General features: G+C 40.2%; 1 protein-coding gene across 11 annotated transcripts in view; it reads left to right on the top strand.

The window, feature by feature from the left end:
* APBB2 (amyloid beta precursor protein binding family B member 2) overlaps nucleotides 1–25,538 on the top strand; it is a 165,728-nt gene that overhangs the window by 135,932 nt on the left and 4,258 nt on the right. For 7 of the 11 annotated variants that reach the window (XM_077782812.1, XM_077782817.1, XM_077782819.1 and 4 more), the window contains 5 exons: nucleotides 21,600–21,714; nucleotides 22,253–22,340; nucleotides 23,403–23,486; nucleotides 23,983–24,098; nucleotides 24,851–25,030. In XM_077782812.1, the coding sequence (XP_077638938.1) occupies nucleotides 21,600–21,714; nucleotides 22,253–22,340; nucleotides 23,403–23,486; nucleotides 23,983–24,098; nucleotides 24,851–25,030 (583 nt within the window). Of the gene's footprint in view, nucleotides 1–5,392; nucleotides 5,743–5,820; nucleotides 6,013–12,414; nucleotides 12,860–12,893; nucleotides 13,645–21,599; nucleotides 21,715–22,252; nucleotides 22,341–23,402; nucleotides 23,487–23,982; nucleotides 24,099–24,850; nucleotides 25,031–25,538 lie in introns of those variants that run through there. The other 4 variants (XM_077782820.1, XM_021536002.3, XM_021536817.3 and 1 more) reach the window with 4 other exon arrangements.

The raw sequence follows: 25,538 nt of genomic DNA, 5'->3' as shown, positions 1-25,538 counted from the left end.
GGCCTTTGTTTGTTAGGGGTATTCAGCACAATTTGGCCTCTGGCAATGGAGGTAGGTTGCCTGCTGAAGCCTCTTTGATATGTGCAGATTGAATAGCAGAAATTTAAACACTAATTTGAGCAAATTAAAATAGTTTTGTCAACAGATAATTTAATTCAAATGTCTTAAACATTTATGGATTTATTTACTGACTGACTTGGTTGTTAATTTAGAAATTGTTACATTAACATCGTATCTTTTTTTAAAAATTTGTGCCTAGTGACATTGAAAAATTCATATGCATTATACCTCTTCTGATAACAGTCATCTTCACACAAATGCTGTTTGTCTTAATCCCATAACAATGCTTTCAATTTCTAATTTGAATTGATGCATTAAACATAAAAGTCAATTATCTCTAAAATGTCAATATTTTATTGCTTGAAGTTCCCCTCTCCCCACCTTGATTAATTTCCAAGCTGGCTGGATGTACGCATGTGCCCTGAGTTGGACCAAATTCCCCTTATAATTGATAGGAAGTTTTCTATTAGCTTCACCATGAGCTGAGTTAGTCCATAACTTACAGAGGTGGACCTCCAAAACCTGAATATTGCTCAGCAAAATCAAAGTAGTACCTCTGGGGCCATCAGTATTTCTTTAGCAGGACTAAGGTTCTCATACATGCAAAAAGTAGCAGGGGAAAAAGTAAGGAGCCTATGATGATTTTTATAAGAGTATGAAAGAGTTAAAGATCTGCAAGGTGGCTGTCTTCTATATTTGACATAGTATTCCTGATCCTGTGTTTAACATCAACAAAGTGAGTTTTTCCACTTCAGACAAGACCCTGTGAAAGTCAGCTTGCTGTGTTCTGGGATACCTCCTACTGGCACAGCAGTGGTTGTAAAGATGCTGTATTTGCCAACAAGATTCAGAAAGAGTACTGTAGATTACTTACAGAATTATTTTTTAGTAGCTCAGATTGGAAGGGCCTGCCTGGGTCCTTGTGGCAGACAATCTTAGAGCAGTGAATGTCCTTCCTTTGGAAAGCTATCACAGGTGTAGTTCAGTTTGCTAAGGGTAAATTGAATTGCATTTGCTTTGCAGTTGTGTTTCATGAGTCCTTCTTCATCAATTAAAAAGTTTATTTTCTGCCTGTTCCTTTTTTGCAGTGTCTGAAGAAACTACAATACCTTCATATATGTATCTCCAACAATGTAGATATGTGCTTAAGATTGATAGTTCCCACACCCAAGAGAAAATAAATTACTAAGAAAGATTCCAATTTTTTTTTCTATTTGGAAGACACTTGTGTGTATTTATTTAATTAATTATTAATAGCTCTTCATCTCTGCTTTTGCTTAACCACCATCAGAAACATAATGAGGTGGATTAGGCAAGCAAACTGAGCAATTATTCTTGCCCTCTGTTCATTTATGGAGTACATACATGGCTTCAGGGGCCTTAATGTAAAAAAGACAAAGCTCTTCTAGAGTTTTGCCAACTCAGGCATTCACAAATGTTATATTCATTTTGTCACTTTGGAATGTTTAGGATTCAAGGTAGTATTTCAAATTTTCTTCCTCTATCCATGGATTTTGGAAATTCATTGTGTGATGTGTATGGAGATTCACATATACCTGCCTGAATCCAGGATTTCAACCTTCTGAAATGTTTCCTCACTTGCCTCTCACCTTTTCTCCTCTTTTCAAAAATAACAGGAAATTTCAGATAACTTAGAAGATTGGCACTGCTTTTACTGTGTGACAGTTTGTGATGGACGTAGATGTTAACGATGAGGGGAGGTTTTAAGTTTCTAGGTTGTTAAAGACTAATGACTATTGTAGTGCTCTGAGGTTTGCAAAAGGGACAATTTTCTTGTTTCTTGGAAATGCCAAAATGTTTTGTGTCAGGGAGAGGACAGATGCTTCAGAATAGCAAAAGGCAGGGCTAGTTGGGGGTTTCTCTTCCTGTGGGGCAGAAGTGGAGCTTTTGAGTTCTGCAGTAGCATGAGCTGGGATGCAAACCTGCTTCAGCTTTTACCCCAAGTGTAGGACTGCAAGGGTACAGCTGTGAGCCAGCAGTGTGAGTGCAGCTGCTAGGACTGACTAAAATACACTCTTGGCCTCACGGTATGAATATGTTGCTATAATATAATTTTCCTTTTGCTCAGACTGAAGCAAACTGCAACCTGAATCCAAGTTGCATACTCATAAACTCATTTTCTTTTTTCCTCGAAATTTTGTGTATGTGAAACCCTTGAATCCAGTCCTTGCCACATGCTTAGGATGAGTATGAGGTTCTCAGATGCTGATAGTGTTTTTGTTTCTTCAGCCCATCTATAGGTCTGTTAGAATTACATGGGCTGTATGTGATGGGGCACTTGGTATTTCACTCTGAGATACAGATTCTGGCCATGCAATGGGAATATTTGATCAGTTTAGGGAGAACATGATCCCACCTGTGTCTAGAGGATAAGTTAATTTAATTTACTCAGGTGCCCTGCTGTTCACTGGCAGTTTCACCAAAGAATTGGGCACATTATCGCTACCAAGTGCATAGAGATGTACCCAGATGCTTTAAATACCCATTTCCTCATTGTGAGCTTGGCTGAACCTCATCCCCAGTGAGGAACACAGCAGCCTGGGAAACAGACCCCAGCTGTGGACCCGTGGGAGGGCAGCACAGGATAGCTGGGAGAGCCTAGAACAACACAGGTGTCATTTGTACACCAGGCATGCCCCAAAACACCCCTTCTACCTTGATTTGGCATTTTTGGTAGTGCAGGACTTGAATTTCTCAGCTCTTCATGAGCTGAGAGCTCTCCTGGACTGTTTTGACCTTGTCAGGGCTGGCTGCTGGTGATGTTTTTGTCAGTGTAAATTTGACCTGTTACTTGCTGTAAGCTTATTTTGCAGCCTGCAGGTAAATTGCATTACAAAGATCCTTCCTGCCAAGGGATTTGGCTGTAAGTTCGCAGTGCCTGGCTGGCAGTGAGAAATGGGACTCAGTGTGGTGATTGTGCTGGAAATCTTTCCACTATGTTTTTGGTAGCAGTTGTTGCTAGGGAGATCTTGTTGCCAAACTTGGCATCTGGTGGGGAGTTCTGTGACTTCCAGGACTGGTCTCAAAGCTTATTGATGATTATTCTTTACAATATAGTTAATGAAAGAAGACTTCTGTGTGAGCTTCACCTTTCATTTTCAGAGTAAAATTTGTCCAAGTAAACTGGGAGAAATCAGAAACCAGATGCCACTGCCTGAAGCCTAAAACTAAAATTTTTAATTCATGTTTGAATTCACATTTTTATGTGTGATTGAGAATTGGTAAGGCTAAGTTTTGCCACAGCAACACAGTTGTAGTTATTAAACAGTTTGTGCACAAATGGGAAGAGATTTGTCTCAGATTGTTTTTCATTTTCAGAAATTGCCTGCTGGTCAAGCCCTGGGAGATATTCCTATATCTGGTGGCAGAGGTAAATCTGTTGCCCTTTTCTTATGTATCAACTAGAAGTAACAAACTTGGAGGAACAGAGGGTGTGGGGCAAGGGAAGGTGAAATGCTGAAAGCAGGGCAAGTTATTCATTGAAACATACTTATATCTAGCCATATCAATACTGACAGGTGCACAGGCAGTTTGTGTGGCATTTAACAAAATATCAAAACCAACACAGGATTAGAATTTAACCCTAGTTCACTTTTTGAAAAGCTAACTAATAACTTGAAAACTGAGATTTAGTTTTAATTATACTTTTTTTACAGGTTTATAAAGTTTTGCTGAATCTCTTTTTCTCCCTTCGGACTGAAGGATGATCAGAGAAGAACAGTTCTCTCCCACAAACTCTTCCAGCATATTAAAATGGCAAAATCTGGCTTCTCTCCTTAGAAGCCTTCCAAGTAAAAGTCTGACTCATTGTTCTCATGAGTGCTGTTGTTTGGCCAGCTGGAAGGCTACCATACCCTCTTGTATTCTCCTTACCAAGACTAAATGAGGACAACAGCAATGAAGAGGGTTGTTGTAATAGTTAATAGTTATCAAATCAATTGTGTCATCATTTTCAAATGTAAAGAAATTACATGGAATGCATATTGGAACCTAGATAGTAAGTGTATTGTGTTTATATTTTACCCCATTAACCAGTTTCAGGTGCCATTTTGTTTGTCCATAAAATGCCCATTTCTTTCCCCACAAATCAATTCCACACTTGTGTCAAGACTTTTGAGAAATTACTTGAATAGTGCAAAAATTATTACATGGCTTTGAATTCTTCTTAGCACTGGGCATTCAGCACATCCAAGGAGGAGCTTAGGCAGCATCAACAGATTTGTTTATTAAATTCCCTCCTGTTACTCCCTGGAAATAAGTGGAAAGCTTTTGGGATGGCACAGGTTGTTGCTTGAGCATAACTGGTTCTGCCAAACCTTGTTGATGATAAGCTGGAGAAAAGGAAGGAAGGAATCCATCCCACTAGACTCACAGGGTATATTTAGGTGGAGAAAAAACCATCCTGCTCCTTATGCATCTGTGTGGCTGAAAGAAGTGATTGCCAGAAAATTGTCCTTAACTGCTTTTCACCCTCTCAGCTCTGCTGGTGGAAATATCCATGGTCATGTTCCTTGCTCAACTTTCACTCACACTGGGTTCAAGTAATTTAGAGGGTTGTTGGTGGGCATTTTCATGTTGGCTGATTTTCCTGGGAGATGACAGGTATGATCCCACAGATAGCTCTGCTGGCACATTTGAAGGAGAAATTCCCCTGGATGAATAAGAGTGACTTGCAGGGTAGTGACCCATGTCCTTGCAAACTTGGGGTTGTTCCTTGGTCAGAGTTTGCCTTGCCCCAGTCTTCTCCATGCACCGAGGAGAAGTGATGTGCAATGATGCAGGTAGCTGTGAAAGCTGAATAACCTGGAATGGGCTGATATGTTTTAAGTGCAGTCTCTGCCAGAAGCAGCTCTTTGTTGCTGATTGAGCGCACTTGATGGGGATTTTTGATAAAAACTGGTGCTCCAGGAACCTTACCTTGAATGCAAGGAACACGTCTAAATTGGATTTACTATTACGGCGTGTGCGCGTTCTGGAAAATCAAATTATTTTTGTGTTTGTTTTTACAGCTCAAGGATAAATCTCACTTCCAGCATAAGCAGATGTAATTTCATTGAAGTAAATGTAGTTGTTACTTGTGTCTGAATTTTTGGATTTAGCTGTAAATCTTGTTGCCTTTTTAAGGAGACTTTCTGTCTCAGTTGCATTCAGTACAGGGCTACGTTGTGAATGCTTTGCAGAGGTTTTGGAAAATTTAGAGAGGCAAGACTCCCTGTGCACTTCAGCTTTCCCCAAAAGAAAAAGATCTTTGTCACAAAAGATTAGTCTTTGAAGTTTACTGGCTAGAAACACAATGCATAGCAGCGAGGAGAGACCTGCTGCGGGTCAGAGCGCAGGGAGCGCGCAAGGGGCAGAAGGATGGGAAGGGAGGAAAGGACACACCCCTGCTGGAGCCGGGGAGAAGCACCCACTCACTCGCAGCTGGATCCAGCAGACACAAGCATGCACAGTCCGTGGGGAGAGTGGGAGCTGGCATGTTGTGCTTCAGCTCGATGCAAAATGAATGAGCTGCTGTTCTCAGGGATATTTGGCCCCGTCGCTGAAGTGCGAGTACGCGCGGCACCGTGGGATGCCTAGGTACACACTAACGGAGATGGGGACTGACTTGGGTGTTTCGTATGACGTGCTTGGCATTTAATTCCTGTTAGCTGCAACAAAAAGGTAAGAAACTTAAAAAGTGACGAGGAAAATAACCTCAACCCTTCCCCCTTCCACCCCCCCAGACAACAGTTTTGCATTAGTGTAGCCTTTGTCTCGAGCTGTATTTTCAAAGCTATGGTCTGTTAGTCTAAAGCTACTGTGTGGTGCCTGCAAGGCAAATTACAGCTCCTAGTGTGACAAAGGCAAGTCAGATTTCTTTTCTCCAAGAGCTGACACTTAACAACCTTCAGGAGAGCACTGTAGCAGAAATGCTGGACTGTGTGCAGAGTGGTAAGTATTTGATACTGTTCTCCTCTCCTTTATCCCTTCAGATGTTGCTCATTTGAGCAGTAAGCTAACTATGGATCCTGATGATTAATAGGTTTGGAGGACTGTGTTCAGCTCAGAATTACATGCTCCTAAACTGACTGTGGTTACTGGCTGCCTACTGACCAGCCTGATTCTGTAGAGGCTGATCATACTTTGTTTTTCCTGGTAATGCCATGTTAATGCATGAAAAGATGCTGTAGTTAAGAACAGCTACAGTGAAGAAAGCTCTGTGTGTTTTTGCTCTCAGCATACACCACCTGTATAATTATTTATGTCTAATTCCCAGCTAACTTCTAGCTAGACAGTCTGGGCTTTCTTTTTTTCAGCCCATAATTGACAATGAAGATTGAACAATCTGTGTAAATCTTCAGAAGATGTGAACATGTTTAATGGCAAAAGTATTGCACTGTATGTGGGAATACATGCATGTTAAATATATTTAGTTGAAGTGAAATGGTTAACAGCTCTTTTGACAGAAGAGGAAACTTCATGATTAAATGTAATCTATTACCTTGAGGTCTCTGTGCTTGCTTAATCCTATCTGAATTTATAAAGAAATTGCAGCAGGAGAAATTTCATTGATTTGTTAATTGATATATAGCTTTGAATCCTTATTATGCTGCGTACGTGGGGAAGGAAGGGAGGCAATCACATTTATCTTTTTCTTTAAACTCAGCAGCTTCAGTCTTCTGTTATGTTTCTTGCATGTTTTGGAAGCTCATTGCTCTCCCTGTTCTGTGCAGTAATTTTTGCTTTCTTAAAGGATCGCTGAGTCTGTGAGGGGAGTACATTATCTGTTCCATCTTTTAAAACTATGGCTTTAATTATGTTCTTGTAGCTGTTGCTTTGTTGTTAATGTAATTATAGCAACTTGTGAGTGAGGAAAAGAACATTATTTAGCCCTGGAGCATTTCTCAGTAAAAAGTGGCCTATTTATGTTCATAAGGATTTAAAAGAGAAAAAGGGAAAGATAGTGGGGTTTTCTTATATAATACCACTTATAATTTTTAAGTGTGTTTTTTTTTAAGTTTTAGTTTCTCTTACTTTAACTGCAGGTTACTTTTCCCTTTGACAACAAGGGGGTGTATATACATAAACCCTTTCTATTAAGAAATTTTAAACTTAGATCTGTTGTAATACAGATGGAGAACAAACCATTTGAATTAGTATTTTAGATATTCAAGGTGTGTATTGAAGCTCTGTTATTTCTTGTATTGTTGTAGTATGTTGGGAATTCAGTAAGGCTGATTAATCACTCACATTTTCCTGTGTTTCATGATATGAAGTGAAACAGTGGACAAAGTTCTGATAGAGTTGATATTAGAGTGCTAGTATTAATTCAACTGCATTGTAAAGCTTAAATTTGCTGTGATATCCTTAGTCTCCTGATAAAGTTAATATAGGTCAACTGTGAAATTTAACAGTTCTAAATCAGGGATATCAAGTCAGTAAGAATTGTTATGTTTCATTTCCACCTATTAGAAGATAACTGGCATGTCCCAGAACTTTTTTCGGTGTCTGCCAAATGAAACAACATAACCTTTTTTTTTTTTTGGTAGTATTTTGATGTTGATGTGATATTAAAATCTTCTTTATATGTTTTAAAAATTTTCCCAAATTGGAAATACTTTTATGGCTTAACTTAGTAATTGTTTAATAAACCTTAATAAATAAATAAATCTTAAATGGTGCTCTAAGGATTTGGGGGAAGGTGGCCTGCTGTTCAGCATTCTTTTCATGGTTCCAGAAATGTGTTTGTTTTCCCTAACAAGCCAGCATGTCCTCATGAGAGGGAAATGGTCTGCAGTGCATTGTGGAAGATGTCTCTGGTTTACATCAGGGAGGAGGCACCTGAGGTGGCCATGTACTTCAGGGGGCTCTAAGTGCACCCACTCTTTAATCTCAGGTTTTCAGTCACTGAGTGTGTGCAGATGAGGGAAACCCTGAAGGAATGACAAAATGACCTGAGGTTGCTTATTTATGGAGAGGACTTAAGAATAACAAGGAACCAAGCTTGGCTGTCAGATACCAATGTGATGTCAGATACCAAACTGTGAAACTTTCATAGTTTGGGTCCTAGATGTCACATTGATACCTGACAAAATACCAAAAGCCCCAGTAAGTGGGGCTTACTGATTCAGAAAGTCTGTACTCAAAAACAAATTCTTCTGGTTTTAAGAATAAAATTTAGTCTTTACAAAACATGGATTTGTCAGGGTGCCTATTTTTTTTAATTATTATTTTAAAAATAGAATCTGATTTGGTTATAGTAGGCTTCATAATGTATAATTAGCAACAGAATGCTAGATCAAGCCATCAATTTTTAAGCAGAACTCTTCTTTGCTAACAGTGGAGAATTGCTTAAAAAATTGATGGCACAATCTGGCCCACGATGAACAGGGGATTCATGCAGAAAGCATTAGTTGTAATTCTACTCAGCCTCCATTCTGGTGGTGGCAGGGACCCAGAAACTCAAGACCAGTCTGCTAGAATAGTCTGCACTTTCAGTACTTGTTAGGAGACAAAAGGCTTAAGGACTACTTAAAAAAAAAAAAAAACAAAACAAAAAAAAACCACCAAAAAACAACCCAAAACCAAACAGACAAAAAAAAACAAACAAAAAAATAAAAAAGGCAAAAACCCCCACACAAACAAACAAAACAAAATAAACAAAAAAACCCTGCTAATAAGCTACCAAACCCTTACAAAAATTATAAACCACAGCTATTTTCCTTTCATTAAAAAAAACTATTTCTCTTATAGCACACAAAAGTGAAAGGCATAATCATTCTCTAAGCAACAGGAGGGTTTCAAATGCACAGAAATGATGGCTGTTTCCTTTGTTTTTTCATGTTGTGTTGTTGAGGTGTAATTGCATTTTACCTAGGGATTTTGTTGCATTAAGTTCTAGTAGACTTTGTAATTACAAATGAAAGAACCAGAATAGGCCCTCTTCTGTGCCTCAGAGGATGTGCTCAGGCAAATACTTGTCACTGTAAATAAAGATGAAAGACTCATGCAATGGACTGTAATTTTTAATCAAGTTAAATATGTTTTACTCCATTAAAACACTACAGTAATTGACAGCAAAGACATTTCAATTGGTTGCTATGTCGTAAGAAGAGAGATGGTCAGGGCTGCTGCTGGTGTGTGTAGTCCCATGTGAAAATGTTGAAGCACCATAGAAGTTGCAGGGCAGACCTTTGTAGTTCTTTGTGATATAGTTAACATGATAGCCTTTTTTTTTTTCTGATCTGCTTAAAAAAGAGGGAGTTGCAGCATGCCAGACTCCAGGGAAAGCTACAGGAATGAAGAGGTGTGAAGTGTTACCAATGTCTTCACAAAGTTAGCTGAGTGCATCAGTCACATAAATGATTGGGCTGTAGACCTCTGCCAGGTACAGGATATTAAACCCCTAACACTCTCCCAGGCTTTTGTGCAGTGCAGTGCCACACTAGAACATCATCCAAGCATGAGAACATCACCTTGATCCTTAAATACCTTTTTGGAGGTGACAAAACCAAAACCTGTCAGGTGTCTCGGTGTGATTTGCTCTCCATCCCATTGTAGTCTTACAGTGGCCCTTGTTGAAGCAGAAAACACAGCAGTAGCAACTGTGGAGTGTTTGGAGTCCAGGACAGCTCATGCTGTCCCAGCCACAGGGTTGGATGTGTGGGGCACCTGAGCTGCTGAGCCTCATGTTGTTTCATCCCTGCCATCGTTGTTCTTCCCTCTTGAGACAGTCACATAGGTTGGTCACCTGCATAAACACAGCATCACCATGTCCATCAGTACAGACATCTCAGATCTGTGCTCTGAGGTGTTTCTGTTACAGAATCAGAGGAAAAAAGGTGCCCGGGAACGGACTGCAATGGGTCAGCTAGACCAGCCTCCTGCCCAAGCCTGGGCAGGGTTCAGGATTACCTCAGAGCCACTTCAGGTTGATATTTACTTCAAGAACAGAGTGCACAGCCTCTTAGAGTATACATCTCTGGGTTTACCTACTCTCTTGGCAAAGAAACTTGGGTTTGCTTTATTTTTAAACCCTCCCATGAGCAAGTGGGAGACATTAATTAGATCCTCTCCCATTACATCGTCCCCAGGCTAAACAAGCCCACCTTATCTCCAAGCTAAGCAAGCATGGCAAGCCTTGGTTGCCCATGGCTGAGCTCACTCCAGTTTGTCACTCTCCATGGATTGGCGAGCCCAAACTTGCATGCAGAAGTGCAAATAGAGCCTCATGAGCATCATGTCAAAGGGTGTTCATCCACCTCTCAGTGAAATCTCCATCACCCTTTCACTTGTGGGGTGGGCATTGCACATCAGTGTCAGCCCCCAGGATACAGTTTGCATCAGTCACTGATGTACAAAACGTGGCACTGAAAGAAGGAATGGTCTTGTACTCAAGCAGTGCCCCATCACTTACAGTGCTCTACAAGTCTCTTGCCTCCACTGCTTCCCTGGGCTTGGGGACTCTGGAGGACAACAGGGATCAGAGAGGCAGGTGCCCTTCCAGTATTGCAATTCTCTGTCCCTAAAGGCGCTAATCAGAAAACAACCTGGAATAAATGAGCCTGGCAGAAGTGATGGGGAGGGAAGAGACTGTTACCACTTCCCTGGAAGGCGATGTCCTCTCAGGGTTTGCTCCAGGAGGAAGGTCCTTTCTCACACCTCTACAGGCTGTTTTTCTTGGTCTTGGCCTTTTCCCCTCAGAAATTAATCTCGAATCTGTGTAGCAGCCCTGACACAATTTTCTGGGGATTGTCTTCCAAGGTTGTTGGCAGGCTCTGGCTTGACCCGTTTAAACTCAGTTTGGAAAAGGATATGTAGGGTACCACACCAAAGCACATGTACAGCTGCTCTTGCAGCATTTCTGGCACTTAGAGCAGTCACCAGAATCTGCCACTTGAACTGAAACTTTCCCTATCTACTTTTTAGCCTTGGGGCGGTTTTTTTAAAAATTTGTTTCTTTAAGTTTAAAGGTAAATTATTTAACCATATTTGAGCTACTAGAATGTAAAGAAAATATAGGCAAATAGTCTTTTGTATGAAAATAATTAATTAATTACAAGACACTCCATGAGAAGTTGTTGGGTTAATTGCAAAGCTGTACTTAACTGATTAGAAACAGGAGGTAGCCTCCCCTGATTCATATGCATGCCACGGCAGCCAGAGCCCCACTCATTTCTGGATGCCTGAGGAAGTCCAGCAGCTCAACTGCTTGTTTTTCTCTCACCTTCCTGAATTTCCTTCAGTGTTCTTTTCTCTGGGCTGGCAGCTGCAGTGGTTATTGTTCTGTCCAGTTGTATCTTGCATAACAATTGGGGAATTAACAGATCTCCTTTTCAGAGTTTGCTCCAGCAGGTCATGTTTTGTGTCTCTAAGACTTCTTTTCCTTTCCTCCCCACCAGTATGTTAAGTTACAGGACAATTTCTCCAGTATAATGTTTTTTTCTGGGAGATGGAAATCTCTGTTTGTCTACTTCATATAAAATCAGTGATTAATGGACAAAGAAAAATAATGTATGTTTTACTTCTCATACTACTTAGAAACACTGTGTTTTCTCAGAAAGTGAAAGTGATACTACTTTTTCAATTCTGATTTTCATATTGGCATTGACATACAGTGTCAACAGTGTTTAGGTTTGAAAGGCTTCCAATATTTGCAATATTGAGACTCCCAGTTCAGTGTATGACAGGAGTGGAGCAGAGCACCATGTGTTTCTTCTTTACAGTGAAGCTAAGTTTCATGCTTCTGTTGTAAAATTTCTGGGAAAGTCCATTACATTTGTAAATATAGATAATTTTCCCAAGTTGACTGCTTTCTTAGAATAATAGAACAGCACAGATTGGAAGGAATGTGAAAAAAACATTTGATCCAGCCATTTATGGGAAGGGGAGCCTAAGTGAAATAGTCTAGCATCCTGTCAGCCTCCTGTGATGGAGCTCTGACGTGTCCATGGAGAGTTTGTTGCAGTGAATTCCTGTTTGTCACAAGGAGCTACATAGAGACTATTACAAGGGGCAGCAAGTACAAATTGTGACAGAAGTTTCATCTCAGCATGAGAAAAAATTATATTTCTAGTTGCATGCATACACATCCATTTCAGATGGATTCATTAGGGAACCATATACATGTTTAGCTAAAACATGCCTTAGAAAACTTATGTTTATTCCCAATCTATTCACTAAGCCATTTCTAGGCAACAGATCAATTGCTGCAAGCTTGCTGACATGATATGTGTAATGGGAATTGGATCCCTTCTCTTCAGTGTGCTCTGTCTTTAATCCTAGCCTTATTACTTGTTACATAATGATTTTTCCATTCCACTTTTTTTTTTTTTTTTTTTTTTTTTTCCCCCGAGAGTCAGTTACAAGCTTGAATGATGTAGGGTCCCACATTTTTGCACACAGTGTATGAACCATGCTCAGATGCTCACTAGAGTTAAGCCCTTCTTAAAAAAGGGAAGTTGTGAGATGCATGCAGGAGGCAGGAGTAGGAGAGCAGGACTAAGTAGCTCTCTTCTGAGAATGGCCATTATCCCTGTAGAGACACTGTGCCTTGCACAGAGTGACATCCAGTGTTTAAGGAGAGGTGCAAAGAATCATGCAGCCCGCATCCTTCTCCAGTCCAGCCAACCCTCTGTGGTAACATCCCAGGGAACTGTGCTTTCTTCACAGGACAAGCTCCAGGAGCACACGTGTCCCTGGCAGCTCACCCTGCTGGGCTTTTGTGGTGGCTGCATGACCTGGAAGGCAGCAGGCTGTGGTAGGTGCAGGGAGCCTCCTCCAGGCTCCAGGGCAGGAGGCAGGCAGAGCAGGTCTGCGGGAGGGGGCAGGAGGGCAGCCACAGCCAGGGAAACTTGTGCCTCTCCTCTCTGCCTTTGCCTGTGGGAATGGGATGGTGGTCAAGTCACACCAAAAGTTTGTGGCTGCTGAAGTGTGTTAGAAATGAAGGTGTGTGGTGATTTTATACATCCTGGCTTCAGTTCAGTGCTCGTGGAAGGTTGTTCCCTAGGCTGTCACTTCTTCAGGGTGCAACTTTCAGAAAACCCCAAGTGACCTTGAGGTATGAGCTTTTGGGAGAGGCATTTAAAAAACTGATGATGATATTTCTTCTCTTTGAGCTTAAACAATGTAAGGTTTGAACAACCTGAAGAATTATTCTTCTTTCTTTTGTCAGTGTCTGCTGTAGAAAGTATTATTTTGGAAGAAGGAAGGTTCATGCACTTTCTGTGTCTATTTATACTTTCTGCATACTGCTTCCCAGACTTGTGTGTGGTATTTTAAGCTGTATTACCTCCCACCATTGATATGTCTGCACTGCCTCACTGAATTCAGCTGATGCCTGTTGGCTTCATTGCATGTTTCCAAAAATACAAACTTCAGAGCAACAATATTCAATGAAAAAAAGGTGTTGAGAGGAAATAGTGGGTGTATGCTTAGATATGCTGTGCTACAAACAAACAGTGTATGTTAAATGTACAGCACTTTTCAGCTACCCTGTCTTATCATATGCTGGAGCTCTGTCTGCTTGAATGCTTCCTAACTTGCTCTTTCTGTTTCTTCATGCTTCCCTGGATTCAGAGAGAGGTAAATTATTTTCATTTTTCCTTTTTTGTGTTTATCCTTCTGGCATGCACTGAAAAATGTTGTATTGGTTTGCTTGTATCAGTGAGCAGAAGCTCAACTTAAGTGAGTAAATTCATATCTGTCACCTTTTCAATTTGCTGTTAACAGAATTGTCCAATTTATACTGGCTGTTGGTTGTTTTGGGGTTTTTTTTTCCTCAGGCCCTAAACCCTCAGATAACAGAACAGTTTAAAATCATGCAGTGCAGTGGATTTCAGTATTTGCTTCAGGTCTTGGGATTAAATTCAGATGATGATGTTTTCTGGAATCTGAAACACAAAACAGTAGTGTTAAAATCACAGCTTTTATTTAAAAGATTAAGGAAACATGGTACTGAGAGCAGGGGATTTCAGGTTTAGCAAGATTTGAAAAAGTAAACATTTATTTTATATTTTGGTATTTGTTTTGGGTCCATCTGGATTGCTTGCTTGTACTTTAAGTTTGAAGAAAAGTTGTCCCCAGTACTTTTTATTTGTTTGGATGTACAAAGGGATCGTTTGGCATTCTCTACAATGCTTCCTGTTTCATGGGAGCACAGACACTAAGGCATTGTAGTCAGGTGCTTTGCAGCACAAGGGCTGCAGCCACTCCAAAGGCTCTTAGCAATAGAATTGCATGCCTCAGATGAGATTTGGGGTTTATTTGCTCTTCTAAATTGCAAAAACTTGAAAGTGGGACTGGGTGGAAGGAATGTGGTTTAGAGGTGCAGACTATTCTTTGTGTTTGCTTTGTGGAATGTAATGAGATTGATTTCCAGGTCTGACTTTTTTTTAATTAATTCTTCAGGCAGTGTTGGCCTAGGGAAATATTTGAACTTTCTTGATTATGGTTTTGCAGTCTAATGTAGGTTTCATGCATGTGGAGAGTGATGATCCTTCCAGCCTAGCACTGGCAAAAGTGTGCTTCAAGCAGATTCGTGTGTAATGTCTGTGCACAACTGCTGTGTTCTCTGTCTGAATAATAAAGAACAAAGGAGAACTAGGAAGCCTTGCTTATAAAACAAGTCACACTGGAGAGATTAACTATTCTGGTGTAGTCTTCTGTCTCCAGTTAAATGTGTAACAGAGCTTTGAGCGTCTCAACTTGATGCATTTCTTTATTAAATCTTTAAATATTCCTTTTAAACAAAAGCCCATTAGATCTTCCAATTAGAGCTGGAAGACAGAAGCATTGTCAAAAATATCTAAATACTAATTATTTGTCAAAGTCAAATTTACAGGATCTGCTGAAAAGAGGCTGTTCAGAGGTTCACAGGCATAATAACAGATTCATTTACTTAAAGGACATTCAGGATTCATCATGCTGGCCATCCTGAAGAGTTAAACCACCACTTTACAATGCTCCAGGGAGAAGCAGCAACTATAATGGCCTTGGAAAACGACCTAATTTGTGTGCCTTTTCTCTGTGTGTGCACAAGGGTAGGAAGGCAGCCCCCTGGCCGTGCACATTTCAAAAATATTGTGAAGTAGTTAAGGAAAATACCAACATAACACTCTGAAAAATTTGTGTTGACCAAGTCAGTGGCCAGTGATTTTTCATACGATCTGTCCCAGAAGTTCTGCCTTTTGTTAAATGCATCTGTAATACAAGCAGAGGTCAAAGCTACTGATTGACTTTTCAGTCTACCATGCCTGTGTAGCAGTTGGTGAGCAGCTGTAAGCCCTGTGTGACCCCCGGCCCCAGCTAGATGTAATACACAGTCATCTGTGTCTCCTTGGGCTGCCAGACCCACAGGAGCTCAGTTCCCAGGGCACCCCCTTGGTGGTGACCATGGCACATGTGACATTGTCCTCCTTGCCACGATGGTGGTGCTTTGGCCATGTGATTGTGAGGTCAGGCTGGGAAGGAGGACCAACATGGAACAAACATTTAACCTGTACAACCTGTACTGTTGTCACCGTGCTAACAGAGCTCGTGGATCTGGAGAACTGCACTTTGACGTGACTCCATTTGATGCAAACCTGTGGCCCTTTGCAGGAGTAGAATAAAACCCTTGGTAGTAGAGAGGGAAAGGATTTGTAACATCTCAGAGCCACCTTTCAAGCTAGTGAGGCAGTGGTGGCGAGGCTGACAGGGCTCCTGTCCCCTGGGCACGGGAGAAGGTGGCAGGCAGCACCGAGACCCTGAAAGCCCATCTGGGGGACCAGCTTTTGCAGCTGCCTAAGCATCAGGCTGCAGGAGGGAAATTGGAGTGAAAGTCATGCAAATGCTTTCAGGCTTGGAAGTGCTGGGCTCTGAAGGGCTGAGCTGCTGTACCAGACGCATCAGCTCTGAGAGGGCTTTAAGGAGTTTTGGAAGCACACAGAACTGTGGCATTGATAAGACATCAAAGAAAAACCGGGAGCTGTGAGTTTTAGAGCTGCCAGATTAAAGCCTCTGAGTATCACACAAAGTAGCCATAGCTCCTCCTTCAGAGTTAGCAAGTGACATTATCAAGGAATGAAGCAAACAGCCTTTCAGCAGGAGATAATTTGCCCTACAAACTTGATGCTTGAATTAGAAAAACAAGCTACACTCTGTCAATGCCAGACCATTTGAGGATAATTTATTAAAATGCAGAACTGATGTTTTGCTGCAAATTGTGTAAAAACTGAAATAAGAAAAATCCCCCTCCCTCTTCTTGGGAAGGGCATTTTAACTGCTTGGATCTAAAAATCATGGTGGCCATGTGTGCTATGGCTGGAGAGTAGCTAAAGAGGGGGAGGAGCTCTGTGAGGTGAAGTGCTTGGAGTGAAGAAAAATGGAAGGCTTTAATGTGTATTTAGGGTTTCCAGTAACTGTCAGAAACAGGAAAAATTCTTTCTCTCCCACATCACTTTTAGCTCTCATCACCGAGGAGAGAAGGGTACGCGTGGTTACTGTATAACAGAAATGGGAAGGAGAAGACTCTTGGGAATAGTTATTTTTCTTCCTCCTCCTCCTCCAGGATTTGATTCCAAAGGGTTGGGTATATATTCACCTGAAGGGGCTATGAGTTTCATTTGGACCAGGTGGAAGGGAAGCAGTGGTTTCACTTGGTATCTGTCTGGTATCTGGTAGTTGAAAAGTCCTCAGTAAATCTTTTACAAACAGATTTTGCAGCATTTGTAAATGCTGCTTGTTTCATCTAGTTATTGTTTTCTTACCTTTGGATTTTTCTCCCTAACTTTGCAAATTCCTTGATGTGACCGTAATAAAAACACAAGTGAACTGAACAGAGTCACAAACACTATTTCAGCCATAAGCCATTCTCCTTTCTCCTATGTGAATAAGAAGTCTGGATAAAAAGCCTGAAATGTTAATCCAGAGGATCTGTAATTTCCAACATACGTATTACTGCAGGGTTTCTTGCACCTCATCTTCTCTGCCATTCATGGTACTTTGTGTGTCATGGAAAAACCCCTCCCCAGGATGGTCTTGATGGCATTGTATTTACCTGCTTTTATCCTGTGCCTTCTCTCCCTTCTCCCCTTTCCTCCTCCTCTGCTCCCATGGACGTTCAAGCTGACAGTGAGTGGCAGCCCCCTGCCAGGTGCTCTGACCCTGCTCTGCTATAGAGGTGCTACTCTCCCCTTTGTGTTTCCTGCTTTCATAAGTCTCTAGTGAGCTGTTTCCAGGAAAGCAAAGTCAAGCCTGAAAGTTACAGACTCAGGAGATGGTTTCCTCACAGCCTGGCATACCCGTTCTCTGACCCTGCAGTTACAGAAGTTATACACCAGTACAGAGAAATCATCTTCTGTAGGCTATTCTGGATGAATTTCAATCAATTTTAAGACAAACCCAGAGCATATAATTTTGTGATTAGAGGATTCTTGTTACAATTTGTAACACATAAATCTGGAAAGAAATGTTCATTTTCCTGCATGTGTATAATTGCAATGTAGATGTTTTAAACAGCAGCAATTTAATTTTATTGAGAAGAGTAAAAAATTTTATTTCATACTTTAAGGCTAGAATGTTAGGATTCATGCAATTCTACATTTTTCTACAGTCTTTTGAAGAAATAAGTTTAATGTTGGAAGGTAATGGAGGATGTGCTACTCTTTTAGGCTGTACTTAATTGAGATGCCTCCTAGGACTTTAGCCTAATAGTGGCAAATGGTTATAACTGCTACTCAAACAGGACAGCATTAGCATAAATTGCTTTTAATGTGATTATATTCATCCAAGGTTGAGCAGCTAAGTGATGCTTAGCCAGGTGTTAAATAGGTATGATTATCTAAGGTTTAGTCAATGACTGTAGACATTTGCCAATTAAAAAGAGTAAAAGAGCAAATAGAAATTATATTCCCTTCTACTTAGCACCTTACATTGTCCTTTCAACTCTCAAAATTGCTTTTTAAAATGTCTTTCTCTAATTCTGTATTCTTTCAAAATAAATTACTATAAATTTTAACTGTTCAGCAGAACCAGTCTTACCCACTCTTACACAAAGAAATTCTTATCTTTTTTTTTTGTTGTTTATCTAGCTTTTATCTTGATTACTGATTCATATTCCAGTTCCTAGAACTGGAAAGTTATTAGTGGATGATGTAGTGTGTAAATGATTTTTAAAAAATTAAAATTACCTTCTCTGCAGTACTTCTGTATAACCCTCTACCAATTGAAGTGTTGCACTTCAAATTTCAAGACTATACAGCTTTGTTTGCAGCACCAATCTCCCACTAAACACCTTGCTGCTCTCCCCACTGACATGGAATTAAATTTTACTAGGAGCTGTCATTTAGATCCCACCAATTTCATGTGCACACACACTCTATGGAGACAGAGACTCATCCAGCTGGATGAGATGTGATGTTAACCCTGTGCTAGCTCTCTATGCAGCTGTGGGCTTTGTAATAGCTTTTAAACTTATTTTTTCACTTGTTTTTCCTAGCAGAATGTAAAGATAGGGTAAGAGGAGGCATTTGCCCTTTTCTGTAGATTTTTCTATTGCAAACACGTTGCTCAGCACTTCTTCATTATCCCAGGGGCCTTTGGCACATAAATCTCACTTAAATGTTAATCAGCTTCAAGTGAGCGGCAGTCAAATGAAGCTTTATAGATGAAGCAACCCAGAAAAGATCTGAAGTGGAGGAAGAATCAGAGTCTGGTCTTCTGGCTTACTTGGGATTCAAGGCTTTGGACAAAAAAGAAGCTGTTCCATTGTGGTCCAATGTAGGAGAAACACAAAGCTTTTCCTAAGTTTTATTGTTGCTATAGGAAGCAGATGCTCTGAAATCCTAAGAAAGCTGTACCTTTCTTCTCCAAGACAAACCATGGAGCTCTGTTCTCTGAGTGCCTCGAAATTCCTGAAGCAAGGCTCCTGCTGGCAGTGGAGGAGCCAGCTGCCACCAGCTGGTACCCCATCTCCAGGTCTTGGCTGCTGGGCTGCCATGTAGGGCCACTCCTGCAAGCATCTAGGTGACTTCCATGAATTAATGGCATCAGGGGTACTGTCTGTGTGCTGCCAGAAGGGGGAAGGCTGGTTTGTGTGCTAATTTTGATTGATGATTTCAAAACAGATGGTGCTGGCAGGGTTGAGTGTGATGTGGTACCACAGGTTTAGAAGAATTTACATTTCATACTTTGTCTCAGTAGATGCAGGCCCTGATAATCTAAAGCTTTATTATAGTCACAATCCATGAATGTGATTAGCTGATTTACTTTGTTCAAGCTGTTCAGGTACTTAAAGTAAAACACTGGTGTGTGAGTCTGCAACACCACCACCAGGGTTTTATTAGCTCTCAGTACTTGAAACTGATGTACTGGCTGGTGTGTAATTTTCTTCTGTAATTGTGTTACACGGCCTTGTTTATGATTGCATACCATTACAAGCAGAAATATTTACAGAAGCTGCAGGACCACGTGCTGGAGGGGCAGGACACAAGCCTTGCATGCAGTACTGAGGCGTGGGCCAGGTGGTCCTGGCAGCTCCTTCCCAGCACCCACCACCAGTCCCATGAGGTTTTTTACATGGCACCTTGTTTCATGTTTTTTCCCCTTAGCTGCTACATGGGCTACAGGTGATCCATGCCCTCTTCTCTTGGAGTCCAGCTAGCAGTCTTCAGCCTGCTTTTGATGCATTAAGCAAGGAGGAAACCATTCTAAAGCAAGGCTTGGCACATGTCCAGATGAGCCAAAAGCATCAGTCTTTTTCCAGAAGCAAGATTCCAGCTGAAACTCAGCATCTTGCAGTACAGAAAAACGAACAACATGCCAAAAAGCTCTTGTGACAAAAGGACTTGTGGAGGAAGCCTTGGGGCATTGTCTGTAATAGACAGCACCTTCCTGGATTATTGCTTGGTGATTTTTCCTGCAGGTCACCATCAGTTGGGTAAAACACTGTCCCAAAGGATGCCTGTGTCTCACATGCTGGCAGGGCTGTGCTGCAGCCAGTGACAGCCAATGCAGCCCATGGGCTGCATTCTCCATGCAGGAAGGGTTCAGATGGCAGCACATTCCACGTGCTGCCCCACTGCCTCCTGCCCCTGCTGTGCCCTAATGTGTGCCACTGCAGGCTGGGATGCAGCGAGATGGACAGGGGCCTCCAGCTTCACTGTGTTTCTGCATGCTTCAGTCATGTGGAATTGCTTTCAGATCTCATGTACTGATAGTTTTGTGTGGCTTGGGTTTTTTTTAAATATCATTCATCATACAACAACCACCTGTACCTGTTACTGAGCAGCCCTTATATTGCAAGGGCTGATGAAAAGCAAAATGTGCAGCTCAATTAGATACAGGCACAGTACTTAACTGCAGGACAGTGGCTGTATCTTGTACAGAGCAGGATGACCAGCAATCCATTTGTCACAGTCTGATTCTCCCTGGATAGCTTCAGTGTAAAATTCTTCAATTCACGGAACATTTAAAATTCATTTTAAAATTGGCTATCCATGCTACATTAAACCCTGCTCAGAATATTTACAGACTTTTATATACAGAAATACTTGAGTTTATACTAGGTCTGTGGCTTAGGAATATCCCTCCTATCTCTTCATCACTGAGAGCTTTGCTGGTAATTATGTGTAAAGCAGAATGGCACAGAAAAGAGACTTCAGGCATAAGAGGTTGGAGCAAAGTCCCAGAGAAATCTGAAGGTAGCTGGAGAATCACAAAGTAGGAATGAGCAGTGGTTGCTTGGAGGACATGAAAAAGCAGAGGTGCAAGACCAGCAGAGTCTGGTATAGCAAGGATGGCAGCTGGGCAAAGCCAGACTTCTTCCTGGCTCAGTATGTATCACTGTGACTGTTTCAGAAGAGCTCCAACTCTTAAGCAGGCTGAGAAAAAATAAACCTAGTTGTGGCACTTCCTCCATCCATGCTAGAAAGCAATACTGTGCTGCGCTGACTAGCCAGTACTGTGCAAAAATCCCTTTTGTAGGGCAGCTTTATTTAACTTTTGAAAAAATAAGGTCAGAAATTTAGGGCAATTAGTGTGAGCAAAGCTCAGCAGGTTCACATCTCCCTTATGCAACCAGATCTCTAATTACTATCTGCATATTTTAAACACTTCTCACAGTCGTTTGAAATACGATTTTTCTCTAACTATGGTGTTGTATGTTGTTTCTTGGGTTTTTTTAGCAGTCAAGAACTGCATAAGGTTTCTATCTTAATATGTAATTCTCTACTTCATCTTCAGTAACATATTTGAGTAAATTCTGCTATTTAAAATTGCATTTGGAATTACAGGTTGTAACTTGAGTAAGTTGCATGGTTAGGAAACCATAATGAGCTTTTTTATTATATAGATTAAGTTTTTGGATTATATAGATATATGTTTCATGGGTAAGCAGTTTACTGTATTTGTAGACCTGCTTTGTTGAAGGCATGTATTTTATACCTTGAGAGCTGAGACAAGCTGAAGTCGGACTTGCAGTTTTGGAAATGCTACTGATTCTAATGTCATCGAATTTGTTTTGCATGTTTCTAATGTGTCCATTTGTCTTGTTTACACAGAGACTTTGCTTATGTGGCAAGAGACAAAGACACAAGAATTCTGAAATGTCATGTGTTTCGATGTGACACACCTGCAAAAGCCATTGCTACAAGTTTACACGAAATCTGCTCAAAGGCAAGTGGATTTAAAATCAGCTGCATTTGTCTGTTCAGAGGTCCTTGAGTCTTATACATATAATCAGCAGTTGTATGCAGTGTTAGTTTCATTTATATAATTGGCAATGAGAAACAGTGTAGAGAATTTTTAAGGAAAAGGATGAAAATGGATGGGAATTATGGGAGAGTGGGCATTTAGATTTGAGGAGGATGATAGGTGCTTTTGATTTGACAATTGTGTATAGAGGCCAAAGGCTTTCCTGAAAAATAAAGAAGCTGCAGGTTCAAAATTGAAAAAGAACACAGAGGTTCAATTAATGATGTTAAACTCCATAAATACATCAGACCTTGTTTGAATTGTGTTATTCAGTTGTATTATCCTGCAGGACATAGAGGAAAATAGTTGCTAACCATTAAAATCATTATCTGTTAAAAATGTTAAAAAATAATAACCTGCTGAGTCATGTGCCCTCTAACTTATTTCAGATTTCAGAAATAGGATTGTAGTTGCTACTGTACTACATATTTTTTTAATGCTGTATTATTACTGTCTTCAGATTATGGCTGAACGGAAAAATGCTAAAGCTATGGCTTGCAGCTCATTGCAAGACAGGATGAATGTCACCCTTGATGTTCCTCTGCAAGGTACTGTGTGTTACAGCTAGTATCCTCAGGATGGTCCTGTTTTAGATAAGTTTTGTTTCTGATGCAGATTTTGACAAAAATGGAGCATGCTGGGTGGAGAGGTCAGGGGTGTATTCCTGATGTATCTGTAATAAAATCTATTATATCATTAATCTGTAATTAATGTATCTGACTGATTGTAATCTGTTCCTCTATTACTTTATGTATTTTTCTTGGTTATATTGACAGTTACAGAGTCCTGCTCAGTAATGTCATCTTGTGCATTTCCTCTTTTATTTTGAAATGAAAGTGTTTCAAACACAGTCATACTTATTTGTGGCTACTCAGATTATTGTATTTTTCAAATCAAAATACTTCCTGACTTGAGACTGCACCAGTTGGCCAAATCTTCCTTAAAACCAGAATATACTCCAGTTACTCACTTGGATTCAGAAGTGCCATAGGGGTACTCCTAGGTTTCAGCATCTATTTTAGCAACTTCTGAGGCAAGGGTGCCAAGTGGGTTGTCATCCAGCTGTTGCACACTTCACTGCATGGTAGAAGGAAGTTACCTTTGTGTGCTGTTATTTGTCGTATCTTAGTAGTTGCTGTTTTGAAACTATTCCAGGAGAAAAAATATACTTTGTATTACTTTTACAGCAAACTATTTGCTTCTAGATCCACCAGTTTGTACTGAATATCTTACTCCTAATCCATACATCAGATTGTGCAATGGTCTGTGTAATGTGTACTGTTCAGGATGGTATTAAAGCAGATTACAGATTTTACATAGCTGTTGCAGTGAAACTTAGGTTTATACATCTCAGAGACCCATTCATCTTTATTTTCTCCATTTTAATATGCCAACATTATAATGTGATTTTATTCTTAGCATAGACCAAAAATTCCTTTAGAAATTACTGAGGCTTGTTCTTGTTAGAAGGAATAAAAATTTCTTTAAATTGATGTAATACCTTCAGAGTACAATTAATGGGTAAACAGGTTTATGTTATTAATGAAATAAGAGTGTTTTTTCCTGCTGTGAATGCTGATTAATAGAAATTGACTTTTGTTCCCATGCAGTAGATTTTCCAACACCAAAGACAGAACTAGTACAGAAGTTTCACGTCCAGTACCTGGGCATGCTACCTGTAGCTAAACCTGTGGGTATGTAACACTTAAGTGAATTCCAAACTACCTTGCTTAAATTCTAATGGCTTGTCAGCTGCCAGTGCATGACTTTTGGAGTGTAGCAACTCTTCTGTTTCAGTCACATGAATCAGGCATAAAGACATATAATATTCAGGGCATCACATGAACATGTGTTTTGCAAACAGGGTATTCTGGGAGCTGCCAAGAAGGCAGAGTTTCTTTCTACAGCTTTCTCTGAATATGAGCTCTGCTACTAATGAGAAGGGCCCTAAAGAACTGAAACAGTACAAAAGCTAAACAAGATGCTATACAGGTTTTTTTGTAAGCCAGAGGCACCTGCTTTGGTCTTCCAGATGGAGAAATACAACTTCACAATACCTTCTTCCATGATCAAATTAATTTTAATAAGGAACACAAAACAATCTGTTTTCTGTAGTACTGTGTGGAGATTAAAAAATCTGTTACATTTCATATATATTATTTTTAAGTAGTTAATTTTATTCTCTTTTAGGAATGGATACTCTGAACAGTGCCATTGAAAGTCTAATGGCTTCCTCTAGCAAAGATGACTGGTTGCCAGTTACCATGAACGTTGCTGATGCTACTGTCACAGTCATCAATGAAAGAGTAAGGCAGACTGTGTTGTTTAAAACACAATTAAAATGAGTGTTGAAATCCAGGAATACAGAAATGCTAGTTGGGTTAATTTAAACTAAAATTTATTTGCTTATTTTGCATTTTATTTCTTTCCAGAATCTGCAGAAACTCTTACTGCTCATACTAGTTTCAGTTTTATTTATCATTCCAAGCATGTTCTCAGAAATAAATTATTATAAATATTAATTAGATAATTAAATTCAGTGTATTCCTTTCTAGGAATTTTGAGCCTAAAATGTTGAAGGTTAAGCCCAAAGTAGTAGCAATCCTAAATTCCAAATTGCATTTGCCTTACTCTTGGTATGGAAGCCAAGAGTAATATAAAAATTTGTGCTACAGAGGAAAATGTAGAGCATCTTCCATGGAGTGAGACTTACTGATGCTGTATTTTATATATGTCTTTTGATGAGGTACTAAATCAACATCTCTATAACATACCAGTAATAGGGGAGCATGTTTTGGAGTCATTATACCTATGTTGTTTTGTTTCTTCACAAAACAAGTAGTTTCTAAAATGTACAACATTTTAAAATTTTGTGGCAATGCTCAAAGCCTCGCTGACAGCCGGGACAGGGAGATCCCGCCCAGGCCTGAGCATGTTTGGTTTACACAGATGGATAAGAAGGAATTACCAATCTGTATCAGGATATCCTCCCATTCAGCAAAATTGAAAGTTCCACAAAGTATCCAGTAGTAATGTCAATCCTTTGGTTCATGATCAGAATGAAGAGGAAGTCATGGTGGAGTGTCGTGTGCGGTTCCTGTCCTTCATGGGAGTAGGCAAAGACATCCACACGTTCGCCTTCATTATGGACACAGGAAACCAGCATTTTGAGTGCCATGTTTTTTGGTGTGAACCAAATGCAGGCAATGTATCAGAAGCTGTTCAGGCTGCTTGTATGGTAAGTGACCTTCTTCAAAGGCATGTAACAGCCCTTTAGTTTTCACTGCCTCCATAAATAAGCATTTTTTCAAATTTTTAATTATATTAATTTCAAGACAGAGAAAATAAAGATAGAAATAGGAATACTAGGATATATTTAATAAATTAAAATCCAAACATTCTAACGTTTGAAGCGCCAGCTTAGTGAAAAATGCCCCTTTAATTATTTTCTCTCCTAACCTCTGCAACATGCACGTAAATTAGACTAACACCAGAAGATTGTCTAACACCAGAAAAACATTTTGCTTGAAGTCATGTTATGAAATCCAGAAAATAATCCTTTTTCAAGAGTAACTGAACACAGAAATTCAAATGGGTATTTATATGATTTATACCCATATCTGTTGTGTGCCAATGGACATTTTCTGCCTAAACACTGACAGACCAATTTCCCATTAACTTCAGCTAAGCTTTTTGACACAGCCAAAGCAGATGTTTGACTACATTTAATGAGAAAATACTAGAAG

Source organism: Lonchura striata, chromosome 4, assembly GCF_046129695.1.
Source record: "Lonchura striata isolate bLonStr1 chromosome 4, bLonStr1.mat, whole genome shotgun sequence".
Taxonomy (NCBI): Eukaryota; Metazoa; Chordata; class Aves; order Passeriformes; family Estrildidae; genus Lonchura; species Lonchura striata.
Note: the sequence above shows the minus strand (reverse complement) of the source record. Positions and strands in the feature narration are given on the sequence as shown.